Source organism: Pelophylax lessonae (assembly GCF_965119305.1).
Source record: "Pelophylax lessonae genome assembly, chromosome: 13".
Lineage (NCBI taxonomy): Eukaryota > Metazoa > Chordata > Amphibia > Anura > Ranidae > Pelophylax > Pelophylax lessonae.
In genome coordinates, this window is record NC_138780.1 from 49543182 (window position 1) to 49567491 (window position 24310).

The window sequence follows — 24310 nt, forward strand, 5'->3', positions numbered from 1 at the left end:
GTTTTAGTCATATTTTAGTAGACTAAAAACCTCCAGTACATTTTAGTTGACAAAAATCAAATGGATTTAGTTAAATTTGTATTAGGCTCCTTTCACACGGCTGCTCCGTGTGTCCGCAAATCATCCCATCCGTTTGCGGATGATTTGCGGACATAATGTAAGTGAATGGCACTGCGGGTGTCAGCGGAATACCATCCGCTGACACCCGATTTTCCTCCTTTCAGTTCTGTTCCGTTTTTACAAATGGAACAGAACCCCATTTTTCCTTCCGTGTAAAAAACGGAAAGGAAGGAAAATCGGATGTCAGCGGTGTCATCCGCTGACATCCGCAGTGCCATATACTTACATTATGTCCGCATATCATCCGCAAACGGATGGGATGATATGCGGGCACACGGAGCAGATGACAGAAATGTCATCCGCTCCGTGGAAGAAAAAAAAAAAGTCCCGCAGCGGACCTTTCACACGGAGCGGCCGTGTGAAAGGAGCCTTATTTCTTTAGAAATGCCAAACATTACTCCTGGAGAAAAAAAATGTAATGTTCATTATTTGTTAAGGTTTGAGCATGCACTACATACACAGATTTAGCCATTGCGATTATAAATTTGATTTCGTTTGTTAGTCTTTTGACTAAAATGCCATTTCTCTTTCTTTCATTGTCGGACACGGCTCCAGAATCTTCTTGACCGTTGGGTTATGCTGCCCCCTACAGGAGTAGGACACTAGGGAGGAAAAAGCTTTACCATACCTATGGAGCGGTCCCAGGGGGTATACTCCCACTTCTTGCTATAGGCATTTCATTTTTTTCTGCCTAGTCAAGAGTAAGGACCTAGTTCCTTGCTGAGATCTCTGGTCCTAGCATTTTTTCCTTCTTTTTTTTTTTTTAATCTTTTTTTTTTTTTTTTAATCTTCTTTTTTTTTTTTTTTCCTCTCGTATTTTCTGTTTCTGTGAGAACTACAATCAACTGCTGGACTGAGCAATGGACTGGATATTTGAGATCCTTATGGTCTCCCCAGTCTGGCCAGCGAGCGCGACACAACCTCAGCTCTGCGCTAGGTCGGCAAAGAAATAGCCCCACTGGACAGGGGCTGGCTGGCGAGTTAAACTTCTCGCGAGGACGCACACCTCGTCGCGGCCCAAGTCACAGCATGCCTCTGGCCTGCAGCACCCCAAACGATGCTGTGGTCTGCCTGGAGTGGTGCCCACCCGGTTCCATGGAATAGTAGGTAGTGTCCTTCCTTTCCCCTTGCGCGTTTTGGTGTGGACGTGGGCCCCTCCCGGCCTTGGACCCCCAGGGTTCCTGCCTTCACCACAGCCAATCTAGGGTCACCGTGGGTTTTCCATGCCCCATCACCAGCACCCCCCCCCCCCCCCCCCCCCCGAGGTTCTGAGCTGGTTTTTGCCATATGTTCTGAAGAGGGGGCTTCCTTTGGGGCTGCTGCTGACCGGTTTCTCTGGGCGCACACCAGGGGGTTACAACAGGGTCACCCTGGGGGGGGTTAGTGACTTGGGCAAGAGGAGTCCTAAGGGCTCCCGGCTGTTGTGTTGGGCTGGGGGAGCTGATGGCTTCACATCCGCGGGTCCACACCGCACACGGCCAGACTCAGACGAAAATTTAGGCTGCGGCTTTGCAGCCTACCAGCCAGACGCTGTTTAGGAAAGCCCCAGTGGAGGGTGGCTGGAGCCACCACCCTCCGTTTGGGCATCCGCCTTCTCCCCCGTTTGTTCCTGGGCAATCGGCTCTGGCGGGCTTCGCGCCCTCAAATTTAGGCCGCGGCTTGCGGGCAAATGGGCGCCTCCGGGGGAGGGAGGGTCCCACTGGTGAGTGTCCTGTGGCCACCACCTCCCCTTGGGTGGGATCTGTGCGGCTGTGTGAAATGAATTTTATGGCAAGTCAAAAATCCCATTATCCTTACCTGCTCTGTGTAGTGGTTTTGCAGAGAGCAGCCCTGATCTTCCTCTCCCCCACTGCCGCTTGCTAAGAGGGTACTCATGCCTGCAATCCACACAGAAAACGCATTGCTTTGTCCAACAAACATGCATCTCTCTCACGTTGTCATTTAGGCTGGGTTTTCATCTGCGTGTTTTTGAATGCATGGCAGCCCACACAGAAAACGCACACCCTTTGATGTGCGTTTCTAAAATGCATGGCAATGCACGTCCCACTTTCATTACTATTTGGGCTGCATTTTCATCTGCACATTTCCTAGCGCATGACAACCTGCACGAAAATGCATGCTTTGCCGCGTGTTTTTCGAAAACAAAATACCTTTTACCATACCATGCCTTCGCATCTGCCTGTTTTCAAACGCATGGCAACCCAAAATAAAGTATTGTGAACAAATACATCCATGGCTAACACTTTGACAGTATTAAATACAATTCATATATAAATTAGGGGGAAAAAATCCTTTGTTTCTCATTTAGTCCAAATTGGGATATGGTGGTGTTCAGTGTTATCCAGAATGCTTCTCTGGGTTCTTCTGTCCTGGCAGGGAGCTCAGCATCAGATCCAGCCTAATAGACCCCAGATCTCTCCATAAAGAGTCATAAAACTGATAAAAAAAATGAAAAACTGCATAAAAATAAACTAAAATTAAAAAAAAAAAAATGTGCAGAGGTGAACGCATATGTAAACCGTGTTTGCACCACCCGTGAGGTATCACTGCAAACGTTATAGCAAGAGCAATAATTCTAGAGCTAGACCTCCTTTGTAACTCTAAACCGATAACCTGTACATATTTTTAAAATGCCGCCTATGGAGATTTAGAGTTATCGTAGTTTGTCGCCATTTTAAAGTGTGACATGTTGGGTATCTATTTTCTCGGCGTAACATCTTTTATATTTTTTAAAACTAATTGGGTTATATATTTGTTTCTCTGTCGCTCATTGACAGACGCAGACTTCTTGATTAATATCAGTAGGGATATACTGCCCCCTACAGGAGTAGGACACTAGGCAGGAAAAAAGTTCTGGCCACACCTTATGGGCAGTCCCAGGGGGTATATCCTCTCTCCCTGCATAGGATGTCAGTTTTTTTCTGCCTAGTCAGGAGTAAGGACCTAAGTTCCTTGCTGGGATCTCTGGTCCTGGCAAGCTTTTTTTAGATGAATCTTTTTTAGTTAGCTTTTTTTCTCCAGTTTGTTCCTGTGAGATCTTCAAGCAATTATGCTGGATCTGGGCGACGGGCTGGATGTTGAGATCCGGTGGTCACCCCAGCCGGCCTACGACGCGTGCAGGCCCTAGCTCCGCGCTGGGTCGGCCGCGACATAGTCCCGCTGGACGGGGACTGGCCCCGCGAGTTAAACGTCTCGCCAGGTCGCCTACGACCAGTCTGAATCTGAGTCTCGGCGTCTGTGTTGGCCGACAGCCCCCCCACCTCGGTGGAGAGGGGTTCTGTCAGGAGTTCGCGCCCGCCTGTTCCGGTATGGTGAGTAGAATGTTCCCCCTCTCCCCCTGACGGGTTTTGGGGTGGACGCGGGCCCCTCCCTGGGATGGTCGGACTCTCATGATCCCGGGTTCCGCTCTGTCCTGTTATGCCCCCCCCCACCTATCTGCCCCCTCCTTCAATCTGGGTTACAGACCGCATATGGGGGCGGTGGGGTGCGCCGCCGGTGTTGCCCTAAACGATCGTGCGGGGGGTTACTACCTGTGCCTTCAGGTCCATCCACCGATTGATCCGTGGGCAGGCACGCAGGGGTCCCCTTTTTTGGCACTGCCATTTTGTTGTAGCATACATGTGCTCTGCATGGAGGCGGTCATCTTGGTACACCCAGCTCGTCCTGCTTGAGAGCTGAGCAGCTGTAGTAATCACCAAGGGCGTGTCCCCTCCCTAGACCTGGGAAAATCACTCCACAAAAGACTTCCTGTCAGATAGACAGCGCTGAGAGCAGTCCTGGTTTGAACTCTGGTGCATCAAGTGGTGAGCCTTTTGGGGGTCTCTTCTCTCTCTGCGGGGGTCTCGAGCACGTGACCACTGGGGGCGCTTTAGCGCTGGGGGATTCTTTTAAAAAAAAAAAATTTTTTTTTTTTTTTTTTTTTTTTTTTCCATTTTGTCATTTTTTGCTGACAGTCCCCATCTGATCCCCTCGAGGTGGCCGCAGGGCCCTCCGATTCTCCACTCACCATTGATTCGCTTTCAGCGGTCCTGGAGTCATTTGTGTCCCGGGTGGAGGTGGCCTGTCAGGGACGGGGGGCTAAAAAAACGACCCCCGCCCACCCCTGTCTCGTCCGATACCTCAGACTCTGATCCTGAGCCGGTCGCTGCTGCCGCGGGTTCCTCCTTTAGGGTTGATGTCCCGCGTCCCTCTGACAGTGAGGATGATCTTCCTGCCTCTGCCATAGCGCAGGACAAAGCACTGGTGGACGAACTGATTATGTCAGTCCGGGAGACCCTAAAACTGGAGGTTGCACCAGTGGAGGCAGTTCAGACAGAAGTTGCCTTTGGCACTCTCAAGCCCTCTAAGGTGGAAAAGGTGTTCCCTTTCCCAAATGCTTTGATGATATTATTAAAGACAAGTGGGCTCATCCAAAACGACCCCCTGGGATGCCTAAACGGATTGCTAGGCGCTACCTGTTTGAAGAGTCCCTCCTTAAAAAATGGACGCTGCCACCTGTGGTGGATCCACCTGTTTCCAGACTAAATAAAGCCACAGTTATCCCGGTGGAGGATTCCCCGTCCTTTCGGGATCCAGTTGACCGTAGGGCAGAATCTGTGTCCCGTTCCATATTCTCCCTGGCAGGATCGGCCCTAAGGCCAATGTTTACCATTGCTCTGGTTTCACAGACATTGACGGAATGGGCCAAGCTATTACGGCATGACCTGGAGGGGAGAAGTCTCCCTACTGCCGTGCCGGATTTGCTGGAGCAAATAGTGCAGGGGCTACAGTTTGTTTGTGACGCCGCACTGGACGCTGCCCCATTGCTGGGGCGTGTGTCGATCTCGGTGGTGGTCCTCCGGCGCATTCTATGGTTAAAGTGCTGGTCGGCGGATCAGGCTTCCAAAAAAGCATTGACTGATCTCCCCTTTCTGGGGGATCGCCTGTTTGGTGCTACCTTGGATGAGATTATTAAGGATCTCACTGGGGGCAAGAGCACCTTTCTACCACAGGCTAATAAAGGTAAGGAACCTCGTCGCAGACAGGGACCTTCCTTTACAGCTCACAAGAAATGTTTTCGCTCCTCCGGGGCGGGCGATATGGCAAAGTCCTCCAAAGCCCCCCCCGGGGGGTTTCAAGAGACCCTGGTCTGGTAAGCAAAAATCCGGTCCTTCCAGACCTGAGGATAAGACTGCTTCAGCCTGAAGGTGCGCCCCCACCCAGATCAAGGGTGGGGGGATGTCTTCGCCAGTTCCCGGACCCGTGGCTCTTCAGTATTTAAAACAAATGGGTGCACGAGGTCATACGGTCGGAACACAAGATCGAGTTGCGATCGCTTCTACCAGTGCGGTTCTTCCCTTCCAATATGCGACTGTCCCCGAATCGCCTAATGGCTCTGTTGGGGGCAGTGCAGCACTGGATACAAAGGGCGCCCATAGAGGGTGCCTATCTTCACATTCCCATTTATGCAGGACACCAGCGGTATCTGCGCTTTGCGGTGGGAGCGGACCATTATCAGTTTGTGGCGTTACCCTTTGGTCTCGCCTCTGCTTTCCGGGTCTTCACAAAAGTTTGGGCCCTAGTCCTGGCGTTGTTGCGGCAGCGGGGCATATCGGTCCTGGGCTACCTGGACGACCTCTTCTGTGCGTAGTCTCCGCAGGCTCAGTGTCATACGCGGACTCTCCAAAAGGAGATTCTTCTCAAATGGAACTGAAATTCCTATTCCCTGGACAATCGGATCCGGCTGAGCGAGCGGACCAGGTAGTTTCTGGTTTGGGGGCCTCGGTCTCCGATGCTCAGTCAGGGGAAGCCCTTTTTTCTGAAAGTATCCAGGTTATCGGTAAATGTGTTGGAACTGAAAGCGATCAGGTTTTGCCTGGTTCACCGGACCGAGCATCTTCAGGGCTGCTCGGTTCGGATTCAGTCGGACAATGCCGTGGCCTATGTCAATCATCAAGGGGACACCAAGAGTGTTCTGTCGGCCGTGGAAGTGGCCGGCAGGTTTTGGGCGGAACAGTTTGTTCCAGCTCTTTCTGCAGTTTACGTTCTAGGTGTGGAAAATTGACAAGCGGACTTTCTCAGCCGTCAGACCCTGGATCAAGGGGAATGGCCTCTTCAGACAGAGGTGTTTCACCAGTTGTGCCTTCATTGGGGCACCCCGGACGTGGATCACTTGGCATCTCGGCGCAACAGAAAGGTGCAGAGGGTTGTAGCCCGCGCCCGCGATCCTCAGGCAGATGCACTGAATACTCTGTGGGGGCAGTACCAGCTGCTGTATGCCTTTCCTCCTCTCAAGTTGTCACCGAAACTTCTTCACAAGATAGAGGCGGAGGGAATTCCAGTCATCCTTGTGACTCCGGATTGGCCTGATATGCAGTAATGGTCAGGCTGGTCGCAGACGCTCCTTGGCGACTTCCTCTCAGGGAGGATCTGCCGTTTCAGGGACTGATCTTCCATCCTGCTTTACGATCGCTGGCTTTGACGGCTTGGCTGTTGAGAGTCAGGTGCTGAAGGACAGGGGTTTGTCTGTTTCAGTTATTCCTACTCTGATTAAAGCAAGGAAAGCGACTTCCAGAAAGATCTATTATCGCACATGGAAGTCTTATATCGCGTGGTGTGAGTCCCTCGGGGTTCCTCCACGTTCTTACTCGGTGGCTCGGATATTGGCCTTCCTGCAACGGGGGGTTGAGCTGAAACTGGCCTTGAGCACTATCAAGGGTCAGGTTTCATCATTGGCGATCTTCTTCCAGAGGCCACTGGCTACTCATTCTTTGGTGCGGAATTTCATCCAGGGGGTGTGGCACTTGGCTCCTCCGGTGCGCACGCCCTTGCCGCCCTGGGATCTTAATTTGGTGTTGTCAGTTCTCCAGAAACCTCGCTTTGAAAATATTAGGGAGATTCCCTTGCTTACCTTATCCCAGAAGGTGGCCTTTTTTGGTGGCTATCACTTCTGCATGCAGGGTGTCAGAATTGGCCGCATTGTCCTGTCGTTCCCCATATCTGGTGGTTCATAGGGATAAGGTGGTTCTTCGTCCGAATCCATCCTTCCTTCCTAAGGTGGTTTCAGAGTTTCATTTGAATGATGATATTGTGTTACCTTCCCTGTGTCCTAAGCCCAGTCATCCTCGGGAGTTTGTGTTACACTCCTTGGATGTGGTTCGGGCGATCAGGGTGTACTTGGCTACTACTGACTCTTTTCGTAAGGCTGATTCACTTTTTGTGATCACGGATGGCCCTAGAAAGGGGTTGCCTGCGTCTGCCGTGACTATCTCCAGATGGATCAGACAGACGGTGGTGCAGGCTTATTCTATTAAGGGTCGGGTTCCTCTGTTCCCTGTTAAGGCGCACTCCACTCGGGCTCTTAGTGCTTCCTGGGCCTTCCGCCATCAGGCGTCGGTGCTTCAGGTTTGCAAGGCGGCTACCTGGTCGTCGGTTCACACCTTTACAAAATTTTATAAAGTTGATGTGCTGGCATCGGCGGATGCCTCTTTTGGCCGCAAGGTTCTGCAGGCCGCTGTTTGAGGGGACCGTTGGTCTACCTCGGGGGTTTTTTATTTTTTTCAGTTGGGTCTCATCCTTTTGTTCGATGAGTCCTTGATGCTTCTGGTTGGGCCTTCTGGATTGGATTTTTATTTCTGTTATCCCACCCCTCATTTGTGGCACTGCTTTGGGACGTCCCTACTGATATTAATCAAGAAGTCTGCGTCTGTCAATGAGCGACAGAGAAAATTGGATTTTTGGCTTACCGTAAAATCCTTTTCTCTTAAGCTCATTGACAGACGCAGTACCCGCCCCTCTATTTTGAGTTGGGTTGGTATGAGTCTCTGACACTGCTTTGTTACATAACTGACATCCTATGCAGGGAGAGAGGATATACCCCCTGGGACTGCCCATAAGGTGTGGCCAGAACTTTTTTCCTGCCTAGTGTCCTACTCCTGTAGGGGGCAGTATATCCCTACTGATATTAATCAAGAAGTCTGCGTCTGTCAATGAGCTTAAGAGAAAAGGAATTTACGGTAAGTCAAAAATCCAATTTTTTCTTTGCATTTAAATTCAAGTTTAGCTTTTCCCCAAAAAATAATTGTGTTAATACCGTGTGACATAAAAAAAATTGCAACGAATAATGTTTGGGGGTTGTAAGTAACTTTTCTAGCAAAAAAAAATTGGTTTTTACATGTAAACAAAACGTTTCAGAATAGGCCTAGTCTTTAAGTGGTTAAAGACTTTTGGCTTTGATTCTACTATGCACTTTTGTTGCTGACATTTTTGGCTTTTCTAAAAACCGTTTTTGAAGAAGTACTTGAGCTAATTTCAGCTCTTTTTCAGATCTCCTTCTGATTTGACTCCCATCTCTAGCATTCTCTGCCAACTTTGGTTTACAGACCTAAAAGTTATCCACCACTTTAATATATTAAGCAATGATCACTTGAGTTATATGCTCGTTTACATTATCAACCTGTTTTACCCCTATATTTTTTAATGAAATTAACCAGTGCAAATTTTTATGATTGATATCAAAACAGAAATATCCAGATTGATAACATATTTTTACTTTTTCAGATATGTAATAGTTGGTCTTAACTGGCTTCAAGCAATTGTAAAGAAGTGGTGGACACAATTATCTACCACCTCTGAAAATTCACTAGATGAGTAAGTATATGAAGGGTAATGTTCTGATCTTATTTTTAGCCACAATGGGAAGCTAAGGAAATGTTAACAGGAAAATTCTACAGAGAATGAAAATGACACTTAATATTTCTAGATGAAAGCATGTTTTTTGTCATACTTTCAACTTTTATAGTGGTTTTATGTACCACTTCTTTTTTTTTTTTTTTTTTTTTTTTTTAAATCCATGACACGTGTAGCCACTTTGAACCAGGCAGCATGTATAGTTTATCATTCTAAACAGGCAGACACCATTACCAGTATGAACTGTTGTTTTGAGGGCAAGAACAGAAGACCACACCATAATCGCAATCTGCTGGTCAGTTGTAGGGTCCACAGATGGACGAGCATATGAAAAGGTTTTGTAATGGTTAGATCTATAACATTGAATGTATGTAACGTGAAAGATTTGAAAACCAGTTTTATCAGTCAATCAGTGACTGACTTTCTTTTTTTTTTTTTTTTCCTTTTATAAATTATTGAAGCTTATTTTATTGTAGTAACTGTAAAGGGAGCTCACTCTGACACGGGTCAAAAGTATTTAAAATACTTTACCATATGAAAAATGTTTGTGGTAAACATCTACTGCATAAAAAGTACTGTAATAGGTAACCCTATCCTAAATGTTAGATTTTCCAAGCAGCTTTATATGCCCATTATGGCATACCTAACTTTTTAATCCACATCAGTTCTGCTTAAGGATTTGCCAGAATCAGCAGGTCTTTCAGAAGGGCTCAGTCAGTGGGTTTGATTTGCTAAAATTAGACTGTTTAGCAAAGTGAATGTACTTGGAACTTCGTAAATAAGGTAAAGCTATAATTTCAATCAACCTATCATATTAAATAGAAATGCGGTATTGCAAAGTGAACCACAGTTAACAAAGTGACCTGAATGTGAGTGAATGGCTTTGACTCTTATTAAATAAACCTCAAAGAGATTGGATCACTATGAAACCCCAGTCTCAAACTGCCCTTGCTTTCATGGTTTCTCTGGTCATTTGCTTGATACTCTGGTGGTTTGCTCTTGTTTTGTCCTATAGAATATAGTGGGGATATGTTACACTTGCAGAGAGGGAGGCTCTGCTTTATGTACTTATGACTTGAATAGTTTATAATAATTATTATTATTTTTTTTTATTCTAGAAATGTTTTAATGCTAAAACACCAATTAAGTGGAATTTGGCTTCAGGAAAGTTACCTTGCATCAGTTCCAGGTTATACCGGCAACATAGCAAAGGTAAATTGGAGGTTTTCGTAGCTTTTTTTATAAACTGCTGTAAAGAGTATAACATTCTTAACATGTAAAATTGGTGAGCATGGTAAAGATCTTTGTGATTAAGCACTGTTTTGGTTGTTTCTTTGCCAGAGCTGGACAGAAGACCCCAGCATGTCAATGCTTTCAAGTTGTCTGTTTATTTTTCGAATAAATGGGGAGAAATCTTTAGACCAGAGGGGGGGAGGGGGAGCAGCAGTAACGGCAGATTCCAGTTTGTGCACAGCATAGCTACTGATGAAAAGTAGATCTGGTACCCATGTCCCTGAGGAGGCATTTTTCTAGACTTGTACTTATAAACTTTCAATTGAAGAAGCACTGCATTTTGGAATTTATAGGACTTTTCTCTTTTACCAAATCACAGCAGGTTGTAATACATTTTTTTATGCATTTTCTCAATTTTATAGTTTATGCTTCCTGCCTGTGATTTCATAAAACTGTTTGTTTTTTTTGTTTTTTTTTTATTTCTGGTGTGCAGTATTCCTTCAATTGCAATTTTATAAGATACAGAGTATCACCAGAAATGAGCCGATGACAGCACCTTGAGACTAAAGACAAGTATGTGACGTGAGCCCAGTTGGAGATGGATTTGAAGTTGGATTTCTCTTTTTCTAGTTTGGCAAAGACACGCAATTTTGCATTTACACAAACGAAGACAATTTGTATTTTTATATGTTGTCAGAAATTTAGAGATTAGGTTGTGTGCGTGCTAATAGTGATTTTAGGGCTTATTCACACTAGAATGTAACTCGGGATACCCGCATTCTGTGCAGGTTTCCTGCACCATGTTCAAAATGCACTGCAGTTGTAATCTACAATGAATGTCAATGTTAATAACACCACAAACACAGGTCACAGACGTGTTTGCCTGCACCGGATCGCATGGTACAGAAAGCCTGTTGTCTGTGTTGGATTGATCCCGACTTTACATTTGGGATCCACCTAGATGCCTTGATCGGCAGCTGGCTCACTCTCGGCAAGCCACTGGGAGACTAAGCCAATTGCTCGCACCCCCTCCACAGCCCAGTGCTCCAGTGAGTGCTGGAGGGACAGAGCAGAGAGTCAGTGACCGTTACTGTGCTCTGCTCGGAGGAGAGAATTGAGCGTTCAGTGATATTTCTTTTGGAAACCCTATACTTCTCTTTTTAAATGTTATTGGTTTTAGTTGGCACAAGTTGTGGTGTTTTCATGGACTTCTAATTTAGGTCAAACACTTTTGCATCGGAACACACATTGCCATGTTTGCAGGGAGTGTAACATACGCCAAACATTTACTGCAGGTGAAATGTCCTGGTGTATTTTTTTTTTTTTTTTAACTACTTCTGGACCAGAAGGTTTTACTCCCTTAATGACCAGGCCATTTTTTTGCGATCCGGGACTGCGTTCCTTTAACTGACAATTGCGTGGTCTTGTAACGCTGTACCCAAATAAAATGAATGTCCTTCCCCCCCCCCCCTGCAAATAGAGCTTTCTTTTGGTAGTATTTGATCACCTATGTGTTTTTTTTTTTTTTTTTTCAAAGAGCGACAATCCTGAAAAAAAAATATTTGTTTCATTCATTGACGGACACAGCTCCTGTCAATCTTGGAGCAAGATTTTTTGGTTAGTCCCAGGGGATATACTCCCTCTCCCAGCTATAGTCACTAATATAATCTAGATCCAGTGGTCACCCCAGTCTGGCCAGGGAGCGTGAGCAGGACCCGGCTCCACCGCTAGGTCAGTCCTGACTTGGCCCCACTGAACAGGGGCTGGCCCTGTGAGTTAAACGTCTCGTGAGGTTGTATACGACCTGGCTTTGGCCTGAGTCACAGCGTTCCTCCTGGCTGACAGCCCCCCTCCCCCCCATGTCGATGAAGAGGAGAATCTGTCTGGAGTGGTGCCCATCTGGTTACTGGTATGATAAGTATATGTCCCCCTCTTTTTCAAGTTCCTCATCCTGCCCCCCCCCCCCTCTTCCACATACGCTGGGGATGTATTTATTTTATTTTTTTTTGGGTGGTCTGGCCACCTTCCTGGGGTGGGGGCAGGGTGCCACTGGCGATGGGGGCCTGGGGGGGTCCGCCGCCAGCGGCCGAATGATCTATTGTGTGCAGGGGGGATGTTACCCTGTGGGGGCTCCTGTCAGGGCCCCCCATCCTGCCTGCATCTGTCCTAAAGCCTGGTCCCCCCGCATTCTAGGTCCTTATATGCCTTGTGGCGCCGCCATTTTCTTGTAGCCTGTGGGTTTCTATACACAGCGACCATGTTTGTGTATTCCGGCAGCCATTTACATGTGGTTTATCATTGCAAATAGTGGCGGCCATGACAGTGAAGCCCTGTGGGTGGCGATTTTGGCAGTGGAAGCCCCTCCTTATCCCCTGGTGTTGACTCCTGGATCATTTAGCTTCCTGATTGCCGCACGTGTAGTGCAGAATTTCCTGGTGCTTGCAGGTGCTTGTGTCAGCAGGTGGGGAGTCTGCTGGGGTCCTCTCCCTCTCTGCTGAGGATCGCTTTGTGCCTTGTGCTTGGCGGCCGGGTGATGCTGCCAGTGCGGTGGGGGTTGTCCCTTAGCAGTGTGTTACAAATTTTGTGGTATCCCCCTGGTGACTCATGGAGTCCTTGGAGCACCTTTCCCCACCTGATCCCCTCTCTGAGGCTGCAGGGCCATCTGGGTCCCAACCATCCATCCATGCACTGACTGCGGTCCTGGAGTCCCTTGTGTCCGGGGTGGAGGTGGCTTGTGGGCTCACAAGCAATCCAGAGCGGCAATGACAGAATTGTTGCTAAAGAGTGGGGACAACCAAAGCATCCCCATGGGGCTCCTAAGCGCTTCACTAGGCATTCCCCCCCAATGAGGAGTCCCTTCTTAAGAAGTGGACTGTGACACTGGTGGTGGACCCTCCGGTTTCAAGATTAAACAAGGCAACCATGATTCCGGTGGAAGAGTCCCCGGCCTTTAAGAACCTGGCTGACCGGAAGGTGGAGGCTGTGGCCCGCATTATGTACACATTAGCAGGTTCGGCAATGCAGCCGGTATTTACCATTGCCCTAGTGTCGCAAACGCTGACCGAGTGGGCTAAGCTCCTATGGCGTGACCTGGAGGGTGAACAACTCCCTCCTGCCTTTGCTGAGCTGGCGGACTAGCAGGTCCTAGGGTTGCAGTTGTCTGTGATGCCTCCTTGGTTGCATCTCCCCTTATGGCTCACTTCTGTTTTGGCGGTGGTCCTTCGGCGTGTCATTTGGCTTAAATACAGGTCTGCGGATCAGACTTTTAAGAAGGCCTTGACTAATCTTCCCTTTCAAGGAGATGGTCTGTCTGTCTGTTTGGACAAGGTTCCTTCAGCATGAAGGTGCGCCCTCACTTGTATCAGGGGTGAGGGAACATCTTTGCTGGTTCCCGGACCTGTGGACTTCCCTGGTTCAAGACAAGTGGGTCCACAGTTATTTGGTCCGGTTACAAGATCAACTTTCGCTCTTGTCCCCCTGGCAAGGTTGTTTCATTCCAACCTGCGCCTTCTTGCAGACCGGTTGCAGGATCTGTTTGGGGCCGTACAAGACCTGTTCCTTCAAGGGTTAATTGTCCCTGTTACAATTTTTGGAAAGTTTTCAGGGTTTTTACTCCAACCTGTTCCGTCTCTAGGAAGGAAGGCAAAGTGCATCCAAACCTGGACCTCAAGGCGCTAAACTGCTTTGTGCAGGTACATAAGTTCAGAATGGAGTCTATTCGAACGGTGGTGGCATCCCTGCGTCAGGGGGATTTTCCTGCTACTATCAACATCAAGGATGCCTACCTTCACATTACAATATGTGCCAGTCACCAGCGTTTCTCCGCTTTGCTGTGGGAGAGGAGCATTATCAGTTTGTGGCGTTACCCTTTGGTTTCACATCCGCTCCTTGGGTCTTCACAAAAGTGTTGGCTCCGGTGCTAGCTTTGCTACGCCAAATGGGGATTGGACAATCTCCTTCAACAACCGCTGTCTCTATCTGCTCTGGTGGAGAACCTGGAGATCACAATACGAACTCTGTGGGAGTTCAGCTGGTTTCTGAATTTTCAGAAGTCAGCCTTGGTTGCGTCCACAACGCTGGACTATTTGGGCCTGACTCTGGATTCGGCTGTAGCCAGAGTGCTCCTTCCTCTTGAAAACTCCAGAAATTACAGGCTGCAATTCGCCTCCTGCTGTCCAACAAATGGTCATAGCTCCGGACTTGTGTGCGGGTGCTGGGCCTGATGGTATCTACCTTCGAGGCTGTTTCATTTGCGCAGTTCCATACGAGGTCCCTGCAAAGGAAGATTCTGACTAAATGAGACAAGACTCCGCAGTCTCTGGACAATCAGATCCAACTGAGTCGGATCAAAGGAGTCCCTGATATGGTGGCTTCGCTCTCCGGCGCTTTGGTCAGGAAAATCTTTTCTCCCCTTGTATTGGACAGTGGGCACCACGGATGCCAGTCTGTCTGGCTGGGGAGGCGTCCTCGGCAAGCATTTTGCTCAGGGGAGCTTGACGCTGGAAGAGTCCAGGCTACTGATCAATATCTTGGAACTCCGAGCGAACAGACTGTGTCTGGATCATTGGTCGGATCGTCTTCAGGGATGCCCTGCGTGCATTCAGTCGGACAATGCCACGGCCGTGGCTTTTGTCAATCACCAAGGCACCTCTGGAGGGAGTCGGCATTCTAAGGTGGGCAAAACGGTTCGTTCCAGCTCTCTCCGCCGTGCACATTCCCCCGGTTGGAAAATTGGCAGGCGGGTTACCTCAGTCAGCAGCGTTGAACCAAGGGGAGTGGTCCCTTCATCCGGAGGTGTTTAATCAGTTGTGTCTCCAGTGGGGTGCCCCCAAGGTTGATCTGTTGGCATCTTGGTGCAACAGAAAGGTGCAGAGGTTTGTGGCTCAGTCAAGGGATCCTCTGGCTGGTGCCACATACGCGCTGAAGGTCCCATGGGGTCGGTATCGTCTGATTTACGCCTTCCCTCCTCTCAAGCTTCTGCCAAGAGGATCCAGGCAGAAGGGATTCCAGTCTCTTAGTGGCTCTGGACTGGTTTCGCCGATCTGGTGCGGCTGATCGCCGATGTTCCTTGAAAGCTTCCTCTCAGGGAGGATCTGCTGTCCCAAGGACCGATCTGCCATCTTGCTTTACAGTCTCTGGCTTTGACAGCTTGGCTGTTGAACACCAGGTGCTAAAGGATAGAGGCTGATCTGAGTCTGTGATTCCTACACTGTTAAAAGCTAGGAAATCTACTTCTAGGACGATCTACCATCGTACGTGGAAGACGTACATTGCATGGCCACACACTGGTGCGTACTTTTCTTCAGGGTGTCCGATATTTGGTTTCTTCAGTGCAGGCTTTGTTGCTGCCTTGGGATCTTAATTTGGTGCTTTCAGCTCTACAGAAACCTCTCTTTGAAAATATTCGGGAGATTCCCCTGCTTACGCTGTCCCAGAAGGTGGCCTTTTTGGTGGCTATCACCTCTTCGCACAGGGTGTTGGTATTGATGGCATTATCCTGTCATTCACTTTATCTGCTGATTTACAAGAATAAGGTGGTGTTTTGCCCCTGTCCATCTTTCCTTCCTAAGGTGGTCTCTGACTTTCATTTGAATGAAGACCTGTTGCCTTCCCTGTGTCCCCGGCCTAAACATCCGAAGGAAATTGCCCTGCATGCCTTGGATGTGGCCCGGGCAATTGGGGTGTACAAACCAGCTACGGAGTCTTTCAGGAAGTCACTCTTTGCTCATGGATGGACCTCGCAAAGGGTTGTCCACTTCCTCTTCGACCATTTCCAGATGGATCAAGACAGATGGTGGTTCAGGCCTATTCCATCAGGTTTCAGGTTCCTCATTTCCATGTCAAGGCGCACTCTACTAGGGCGCTTAGTGCCTCCTGGGCCTTCCATCATCAAGCGTCAGTAACGTAGGTTTGCAAGGCAGCCACCTGGTCGTCGGTGCACACTTTTGACAAAGTTTTATAAAGTGCAAATGTTGGCATCCTTTGGCCGCAAGGTTTTGCAGGCTAATGTTTTTAAGAGGACCTGAGCCTCTTCGAAGGTGTTTTGGTTGAGCACCTGTTGATTGGTTGGCTAATGTTTAGCCTTGAATTTTTTGCTGTTTCCCACTCATTTTTTACACTGCTTTGGGACGTCCCAATGGTCAAGAATGACAGAAACTGTGTCCGTCAATGAACAAAAGAGAAAATGGGATTTTTGACTTGCCGTAAAATCAATTTCTCTGATGTTCATTGACTGACACCGCACCCACCCCTCTGGATAAAATTCTGACACTGCTTGTGATAAAACTGAGTGACTATAGCTGGGAGAGGGAGTATACCCTCTGGGACTGCCCTGGGTGTAGCCAGAAGTTTTTTTTTTTTTTTTTTTTCTGCCTAGTGTCCTACTGCTGTAGGGGGAAGTATAACCCAATCGTCAAGAATGACAGAAGCGGTCAATGAACAGCAAAGAGATGACACTGGCAGGGAATGGAATAACACCAGGGGCGATCAAAGGGTTAAATGTGTCCCTAGGGCAGTGATGGCGAACCCTGGCACCCTAGATGTTTTGGAACTACATTCCCCATAATGCTCATGCTCTCTGCAGTGTAGTTGAGCATCAAAGGAAATGTATTTCCAAAACGTCTAGGGTGTCAAGGTTCGCCATCACTGCCCTAGGGGGGGCTTTCTAACTCTGTGGGGCATGGACTTTCTGGATTAACAGAGACCTGTGTTAATAGGAGGAACACAGGATTCTTGTGTTCATTACTGACAGAACAGCAGTCTGCCGTGTTTACATCTGCAGACCGCCATTCTGTCTCCACAGGGAGCGATCGCAGGTGCCTGAAGGACATTGTGTCCGCCGAACCTGCTGATTGGCTCCCCCTGTGGCTAATCAGCGCATGCTCACGCCTCCACTATCTGTCCCGCAAAACGACGTACAGGTATGTTTCGCGGGACAGCCGACCTGCCGCTGTACAAGTACGGCGGCTGGTCGCCAAGTGGTTAATTACAGGAAAGTTAGCCACATGTGAATGTTTTGTGAATATCACATGTCACTGCTTTATAAATATGCCCCATAGTGTCACTCTAGCAATAATTGTATAGGTCTTTTCGTTTCAGAAAATATATTGTCTTTGGGTGTGAAGAGAGTGTATCTTGGACCAATTTAACTACAGTGCCTTGAAAAAGTATTAATACTTCCTTAAAATTTTCCATGTTTTTGTCATGGTTAAACCAAAAATGCAAATGTGTTTAGTTGGAATTTGATGTGATAGACCAACACAAAGTGGTACATAATTGTGAAGTGGAAGGAAAATTTAATAAATGGTTTTCATATTTTAGAAATATTTGAAAAGTGTGGCGTGCATTTGCATTCAGCCCCCCTGAATCAATACTTTTTAGAACCACATTTCGCTACAATTACAGCTGCAAGTCTTTTTTGGGGATGTCTCTACCAGCTTTGCACATCTAGAGAGTGACAGTTTTGCCCATTCTTTGCAAAATAGCTCAAGCTCTGTCAGATTGGATGAAAAGCGTCTGAACAGCAATTTTCCAAGTCTTGCCACAGATTCTCAATTGGACTTTGACTGGGCCCATTATAACACATGAACATGCTTTGATTTGAACTTTTCCATTGTAGCTCTGTCTGTATGTTTATGGTCATTGTTCAGCTGGAACGTGAACCTCCACCCCAGTCTCAAGTCTTTTGCAGACTCGAACAAGTTTTCTTCTAAGATTGCCCTGTATTTGGCTCCATCCATCTTCCCATCAACTCTGACCAGCTTCCCTGTCCCTGCTGAAGAAAAACATTCCCACAACTTGATGTTGCCACCACAGTGGGGATGTTTTCAGGGTATAGTGCAGTCTTTGTTTTTCCCCCACACATAGCGTTTTGCTTTTAGGCCAAAAAGATCAGTTTTGGTCTCATCTGACCAGAGCACCTTCTTCCACATGTTTGCTGTATCCCCCACATGGCTTCTTGCAAACTGCGAACTAGACTTTTTATGGTTTTCTTTCAACGATGGCTTTCTTCTTGCCACTCTTCCATAAAGGCCAGATTTGTAGAGTGCACGATTAATAGTTGTCCTGTGGACAGATTCTCCCACCTGAGCTGTGGATCTCTGTAGCTCCTCCAGAATTCTGATGGGCCTCTTGGCTGCTTCTCTGGTTAATGCTCTTCTTGCCGGCCTGTTAGTTTAGGTGGACGGCCATGTCTTTGTAGGTTTGCAGTTGTGCCATACTCTTTCCATTTTCGGATGATGGATTGAACAGTGCTCCGTAATTATGTTCAAAGCTTAAAATATTTTTTTATAACCCAACCCTGCTTTAAACTTCTTTACAACTTTATCCCTAACCTGTCTAGTGTGTTCCTTGGCCTTCTGCGAAGCCCTCAGAGGTTTGTTAGAGAACCTTAGTGAACAAACAGCATCATGAACAGCTGTATTTATGCTGAGATTAAGATTAAATTACACACAGGTGGACTCTATTAGGGGACTTCTCAAGGCAGTTGGTTCCACTAGATTTTAGTTAGGGGTATCCGAGTGAATCTGATAGCATCTACGGATATTGTATTTGCTGTGGTGCATCAATAAAGGATCTCTTAAGAAGAAGCACTGAGTTGCCGGCTTTTTGTTGGATTTATCTACAGTGGACTGGTTGGCCTGAGCATCGGCACTCTGTCTTCACATCATTAAATGGCGGTAGAGCTTGGGTGAGTCGTGTGTATGTATGTGTGTGTGTGTGTGTGTATATGTGTGTATATGTGTGTGTGTGTGTATATATATATATATATATATATATATATATATATATAATGTGTATATGTATGTATATTTCAGAGTGAAGGGGGCTGAAAAAAAAAAAAAAAAGCTTGCCACACTTTTCAGATATTTGTAAATATTGAAAACTATATCATTTTCCTTCCACTTCACAATTATGTGCCACTTTGTGTTGGTTTATCACTGAAAATCCCCATAAAATACGTTTACGTTTTTGGTTGCAACATGACAAAATGTGGAAAAGGGGTATAACCCTTTTTTTAGGGACCTTACATTCCATGGATTTTGAAAGCTGGAAATTTACTGTGGTTGGCATAGGTGCTCCAGTGATCCCCACTAGCCTCCAGGGTCTTGTGACAAGCGACTGCCCTATTGTACTGTGCTGGTCACTAACGCGACACAGGTACCATTCAGAGATTGCTTTGCATTTTCTCAATAAATGCAATGCTTTTTGATTGGATTAGGCAGAAGGTGGGTGGGGACATCACGCTCTCCACCTCGTCCAATCCGAAACCGTTTGAATCTAATGAGAAATTGCGATGTGTTCTCTGAAGGGGGTCTGTTCTGAGGGCACAACCTCCTGTGTTCAGTAAGCAGCAGGGCAACCTCTTAGCACAGTTCCCAGAAGCCAGTCACATTGTAAGCTGTAGTATTGGTGTCTACTGCAGCCAATTCCAGCTTACAGATGCATCAGTGGGGTATAGTATGCGCGCATCCCTGGAATTCAACTTTATAAGTGATTTGCGCTTTTATTGATGCACATATAAAATAGAGAAATCAGTTTGGCCATCAGAGTTGCAGAAATAGAGGTACTCCAGCAGCAAAGGGGTTAAGGAAAATCCAGAAATACTGCTCCAATAAATGAGAAAAACAGGAAGTGCACTACCAAATGCCATGAATAGAGTTTGCAGAAGGTGGAGGAGGAACAGTCACTTGTTTTTATTCTGAGGTTATTGATCCTTTTTTTAGTATAAATAAAGATATATATATATATATATATATATATATATATATATATATATATATATATATATATATATATATAGCAAAAAAAACAGACTGCCAATGAAAAAAACGGTTAGATTAGGAGAAACGGTATTGTGTTTACTCATCTAAAATGAACGGTAAGCTTTAATGCAATATCAGGAGTGGATTGTTTCTCAGTGTGCCTTGCAAAATTTCTTTTTTAATGAGAATGTGTACCTTTTTGGTATTAGCAGGCAATGTAACAGGTTTGCTGTACAAAGCAGGATCTTTATTTATTATTCCCTGATTCCAATCTGGGGTCCTGGGAAAGCTTAAACTTGCATAGGAATCTTTTGAGAGATCATAAGGTAAAGGGAAAAGACGTACTAGCACTCTAATTCCTGCTAAGCAGCTGACCTATTAGTTGATCAGTAATGTGTGAATTACAGTTCACTTTATTAACCAGTTCTGGACTGGAATTGGCATTGCTACAGTAATCAGTGCTAAAAATATGCACTTACTGTAATAATGACATTGGCAGGGAAGGGGTTAACACAGTGGGTGATCAAGGGGTTAAATGTAAGCCTAGGGGAGTGATTCTAACTGTGGGGGGGGGGTGGGCTTTTGAAATGATCGGAGACCTGTGATCCTATATAGAAGGATCACAGGTGCTCTGTTATTTCCAAGAGAAGAACGGTCTGGTGTGTTTACAACAGCTGACCGTCCTCTCTCAGTGGGCAGCGATCGCGAATGGCTGGAGGAAATCGGAGCCACCAGCCCTGTGCATCGGAGTCCCCGCTGCCGAGTGCCGCCCCTAGCAGCCGCGTGACCAACACAGTCCTACGTCGGTTCGCACAGGAGAGGCTGCATGCCGCAGTAAAACTGCAGCGGGCAGTCCTTAGGTTAAACAAGAACAGATTGGCATACAAAGACTAGCAATGGATTGGGAATACTTCTCCACCACTAACTTAGTAAATTTTTCTATTCATTTAGCCTAAGTTTACATCTGTGTGTTTCTGAGGACCACGTTTTTGCAGGCACCGAAGCCTATTCATTTCAATAGGCTCCTGTGCCTGCGTTTCCCACAGAAAAAAGGTGCATGCCCTTTTTTCAAAACGAGGCCTGCAGTTTTTCTGTGGTACCCACACACCCACTGCGATTTTACATGGGTGGGGGGTGCCGATCAGAGTGAATGGCAGGCCCGTACGTTTTTTCACTGCAGGTGCAGAAATCACTGGCAATACCTGCAGCGGTAAACCTAGCCCTTATGCCTACTTGAAATATATATGCAAAGCAAGTTGAGAAATCTTGTTTTTTGATGTATGGTCAATAAAGATCTTTTACACTAGTAATGTGAAAGTAAGTGTTTTTTTTTTTTTTTTTTATTATTTTTTTTTTCAGGATTTGGATGGCTACTTATCACAGCTACATTGATTTGAGGTTACACCCAACATCCTGCATTTTCGTTTGCGCTGCCAGACCAGTGATGTCATGTGGGCCTTTCCAAAGCTGTGAAAGATTGCGCCGGAATAAAATGGACAAGTAGCGAAAGACCTGATTCATGAAAGCGCTGTCTCAAAACTGCCCGTTGGCTATACAGCCACAATCATGGTGGCGTCTACCTGCTTCATATTGAAGTAGTATTGTGAAGTAGCAGTTTTCAAGTTCAGAGGTAACGTTTACCAAGTATTTCTGCAAGGCAGATTGCAAGAGTACCCTTTACTCTTCCTCTTAGGACAACGGAAACCTTGCACCTGCTGGCTTTCTAATATCACTGGAATACAGTTTTGTAAGTAACAAAACCTATGGAAAAATGCACTTCCGTGTGAGTGCACAACCCTGCAAAAAACTGTGCCTAAAGTTGTGGTACATTTTAATATGTGACGTTGGACATTGCAACATATTCCCAATTGCATTATATTATTTGAATCATCATATTAAAGACATGTTTGCAATAGAATCTAGTGTTTTTTTTGTTTTTTGCATTCTTCTGCACAGTGTATTTTGTATAAATTGTAAGTTTTTTCTTTAAAGCTGTTTTCCCTAACATGACTCCATAAAAGGATAATTGACATAAGAGTAATCCTGAAGCTATACACTGATCAGCTATTATATTATGACCACTGACAGGTCAGTTGAATAACCTTGTTTATTTCAGCACAATGGCACATAAAACGGAGCGGGATATATTGGGCAGCAAGTGAATGTCTCTGAATTTAATGTGTTTTGAAAGAAGAAAAAATGAGCAAGCTTAAGGATTAGACAAGGGAAAAATTGTAGTAGCTGAACTACTGGATCTCAAAGCAACTTGAACTACAACTCTTGTGGGATGTCTCCAGTCTGCAGTGGTCAGTGAAAAATATATTATACAGTAAAATATAACCCAGCTGCGCTCAACCTATAATGTGCACTAAAAAATATCTCAAACTAGATTTTAAAACTATAAACAAATATATCAAATTGAGTGCTAATCAGAGATGAACTAAATAAGCAAAAGGTGTTCATATGATTAATCCTGAAAATGTGGAGTGCAATAAATAAATGCAATAATTCAATAACGCACAAAAGAAAGTCCCAAAAAACAATCCAAATGGATAAAGGAGTCTCTAATGGGAATCTTTCCAGATGCACTCAAGCTCTTCAGTCCCTCCACCAAGAGTGGAGTAGTCAGTGCCTAGCAAAAGTCCAAGAAAGGAAAACGGGTGTCAGGGTTATGGGCGGTCAAGGCTTATTGACACACATAGGGAGGGAAGCCTAACCAATGTAGTTGGATCCAGAAGAACTACTATAGCTCAAATTGCTAAAAAAATTACAGCTGGTTTTGAAAGGCAGGTGCATTGCAGTTTGTTACGTATAAGTCGGAGTAGCCGCAGACCAGTCAGGGTGCCAATTCTGAACTATGACCACAGTCAAGAGTTCCTACAATCCACTCTGAATCTCAAATGTGAACAATGGAGCAATGGAAGGAGGTGTCCTGGCCTGAGGAGTTTTTTTTTTTTTTTTTTTTTTTTTTTTTAATGTGGACGGCTGAGTGCTTGTGTCGCTTACCTAGGGAAGAGATGGCACCAGGATGCACTATAGGAAGAAGGCAAGTTGGTAGATGCTTTGGGCAATTTTATGCTGGGAACCCTTGGATCCTGCCATTCACATGAATATTTGACATGTACCACCTACATAAACATTTTTACTGTCCAAATTCAACCCTTCATGGAAACGGTATTCCCTGATGGCAATGTCCTCTTTCAGCAGGATAATGTGCTGGTCACACTGCAAAAATGGTTTGAAAAATGCAACAAGCTTGAGGTTTTGTCTTGGCCTCCAAATTCTCTAGGTCTGAATCCAATATTGAGCATCTGCCGGATGTGCTGGAAAAAGTCTGATCCATGGAGGCCCCTTTCATAACCCTAGGAAACTTACAAAAATACATCATACTAAGCTCATGGCAATCTTGTCTTATTGTTTTAAGTGCTTTATATTCGAACAGTGAATGGCTATGTCGCATGCTGAAGTACACCATTGCATGGATTTATGTTTACCATCGCTTGCGGTGTCTGTCATCTTCAGTTAGAGAAGAAAAAAAAAAGTTGGAGCCTACAGAATCTGGTGCAGCTGTCCATGGCAACCAATCAGCTCCCATCTACCATTTTCAAAGCTTAAAGTGGAGTTCCGGCCAATTTTGCAACTTTAGTGATTCCTGGAGTGCTCGCTATGCTGATCAACAATAGGGCATTTTCCATTTTTTTTCAGGGGTCCCTTACCTTATTTTCAGGGCATTTTTGATTGTACTTCCTCCTTCTCCCCCCTCTGTGGGCACGGCCACTGACATCACTTCCGCCTTTGCATTGCACCCTGGGAGCTGTTTGTCATCACTCCCAGGAGGCTGGAATCAGTAAGAACTCCCAGAACACTCCCTGGAATCAGGAAGGACACAGCAGATTACACTGAGGCTTCAGATGCCCACATCCAAGATGGCCACGCACAGACAGCGTTTTTAAAAGTAAGATTTTGAGTAAAATCCAATACTGTACACCTTGTAAGTATGAGAATAGTGGTTCTGTAAAGGGCAATGGATTAGTATTATAGGGGTATTTTTAGTTAAAAAGTATTTGAGGCCAGAACTCCGCTTTAACTGAACAAGCTGAAGATGGAAGCTGTTTTGTTGCCATGCACAGCTGCTCCAGTTTTGATAAATTCCCCTCACAATATGTCTGTTTAGCACATACATTAAATTTTTTTTTACACCTACTGTTTAGAGCACATTTTATGTGCGATCAACAGCATCATTGCTTGTGTAATCAATTTACAGTCATTTTTTGTCTAGAGAATGGATTTACATGCCCAGGTCTGATTTTCCAATGGAGAAAATACTTCTATCCAAATGGGCATGAATTTATTCTGTGGTGGCAGAGCTATGGTGACTGCAGATTTTGACCACCTTCTGAAAATGCTAGATACTTAGTTTTTGGGATGACCTACTGACTACATTTTAAAGTCCTGGAACAACTACTATGCAGCCCAGAAAAGAAAATGTCAGTGATTCAAAGTATTGAAATATAGTCTTGTGACAA

The 24310-nt window shown here is 45.9% G+C and overlaps 1 protein-coding gene across 2 annotated transcripts in view; it reads left to right on the forward strand.

Annotated features, from left to right (window-relative positions):
• Window positions 1–21702, forward strand: part of KATNBL1 (katanin regulatory subunit B1 like 1) — a 74245-nt gene extending 52543 nt beyond the window's left edge. For both annotated transcript variants that reach the window (XM_082275190.1, XM_082275191.1), the window contains exons 8-10: window positions 8659–8748; window positions 9906–9999; window positions 21144–21702. In XM_082275190.1, the coding sequence (XP_082131316.1) occupies window positions 8659–8748; window positions 9906–9999; window positions 21144–21176 (217 nt within the window). In that variant the 3' untranslated portion in view covers window positions 21177–21702. The remainder of the gene's footprint in view (window positions 1–8658; window positions 8749–9905; window positions 10000–21143) is intronic.
• Window positions 21703–24310: the final 2608 nt, after the last annotated feature.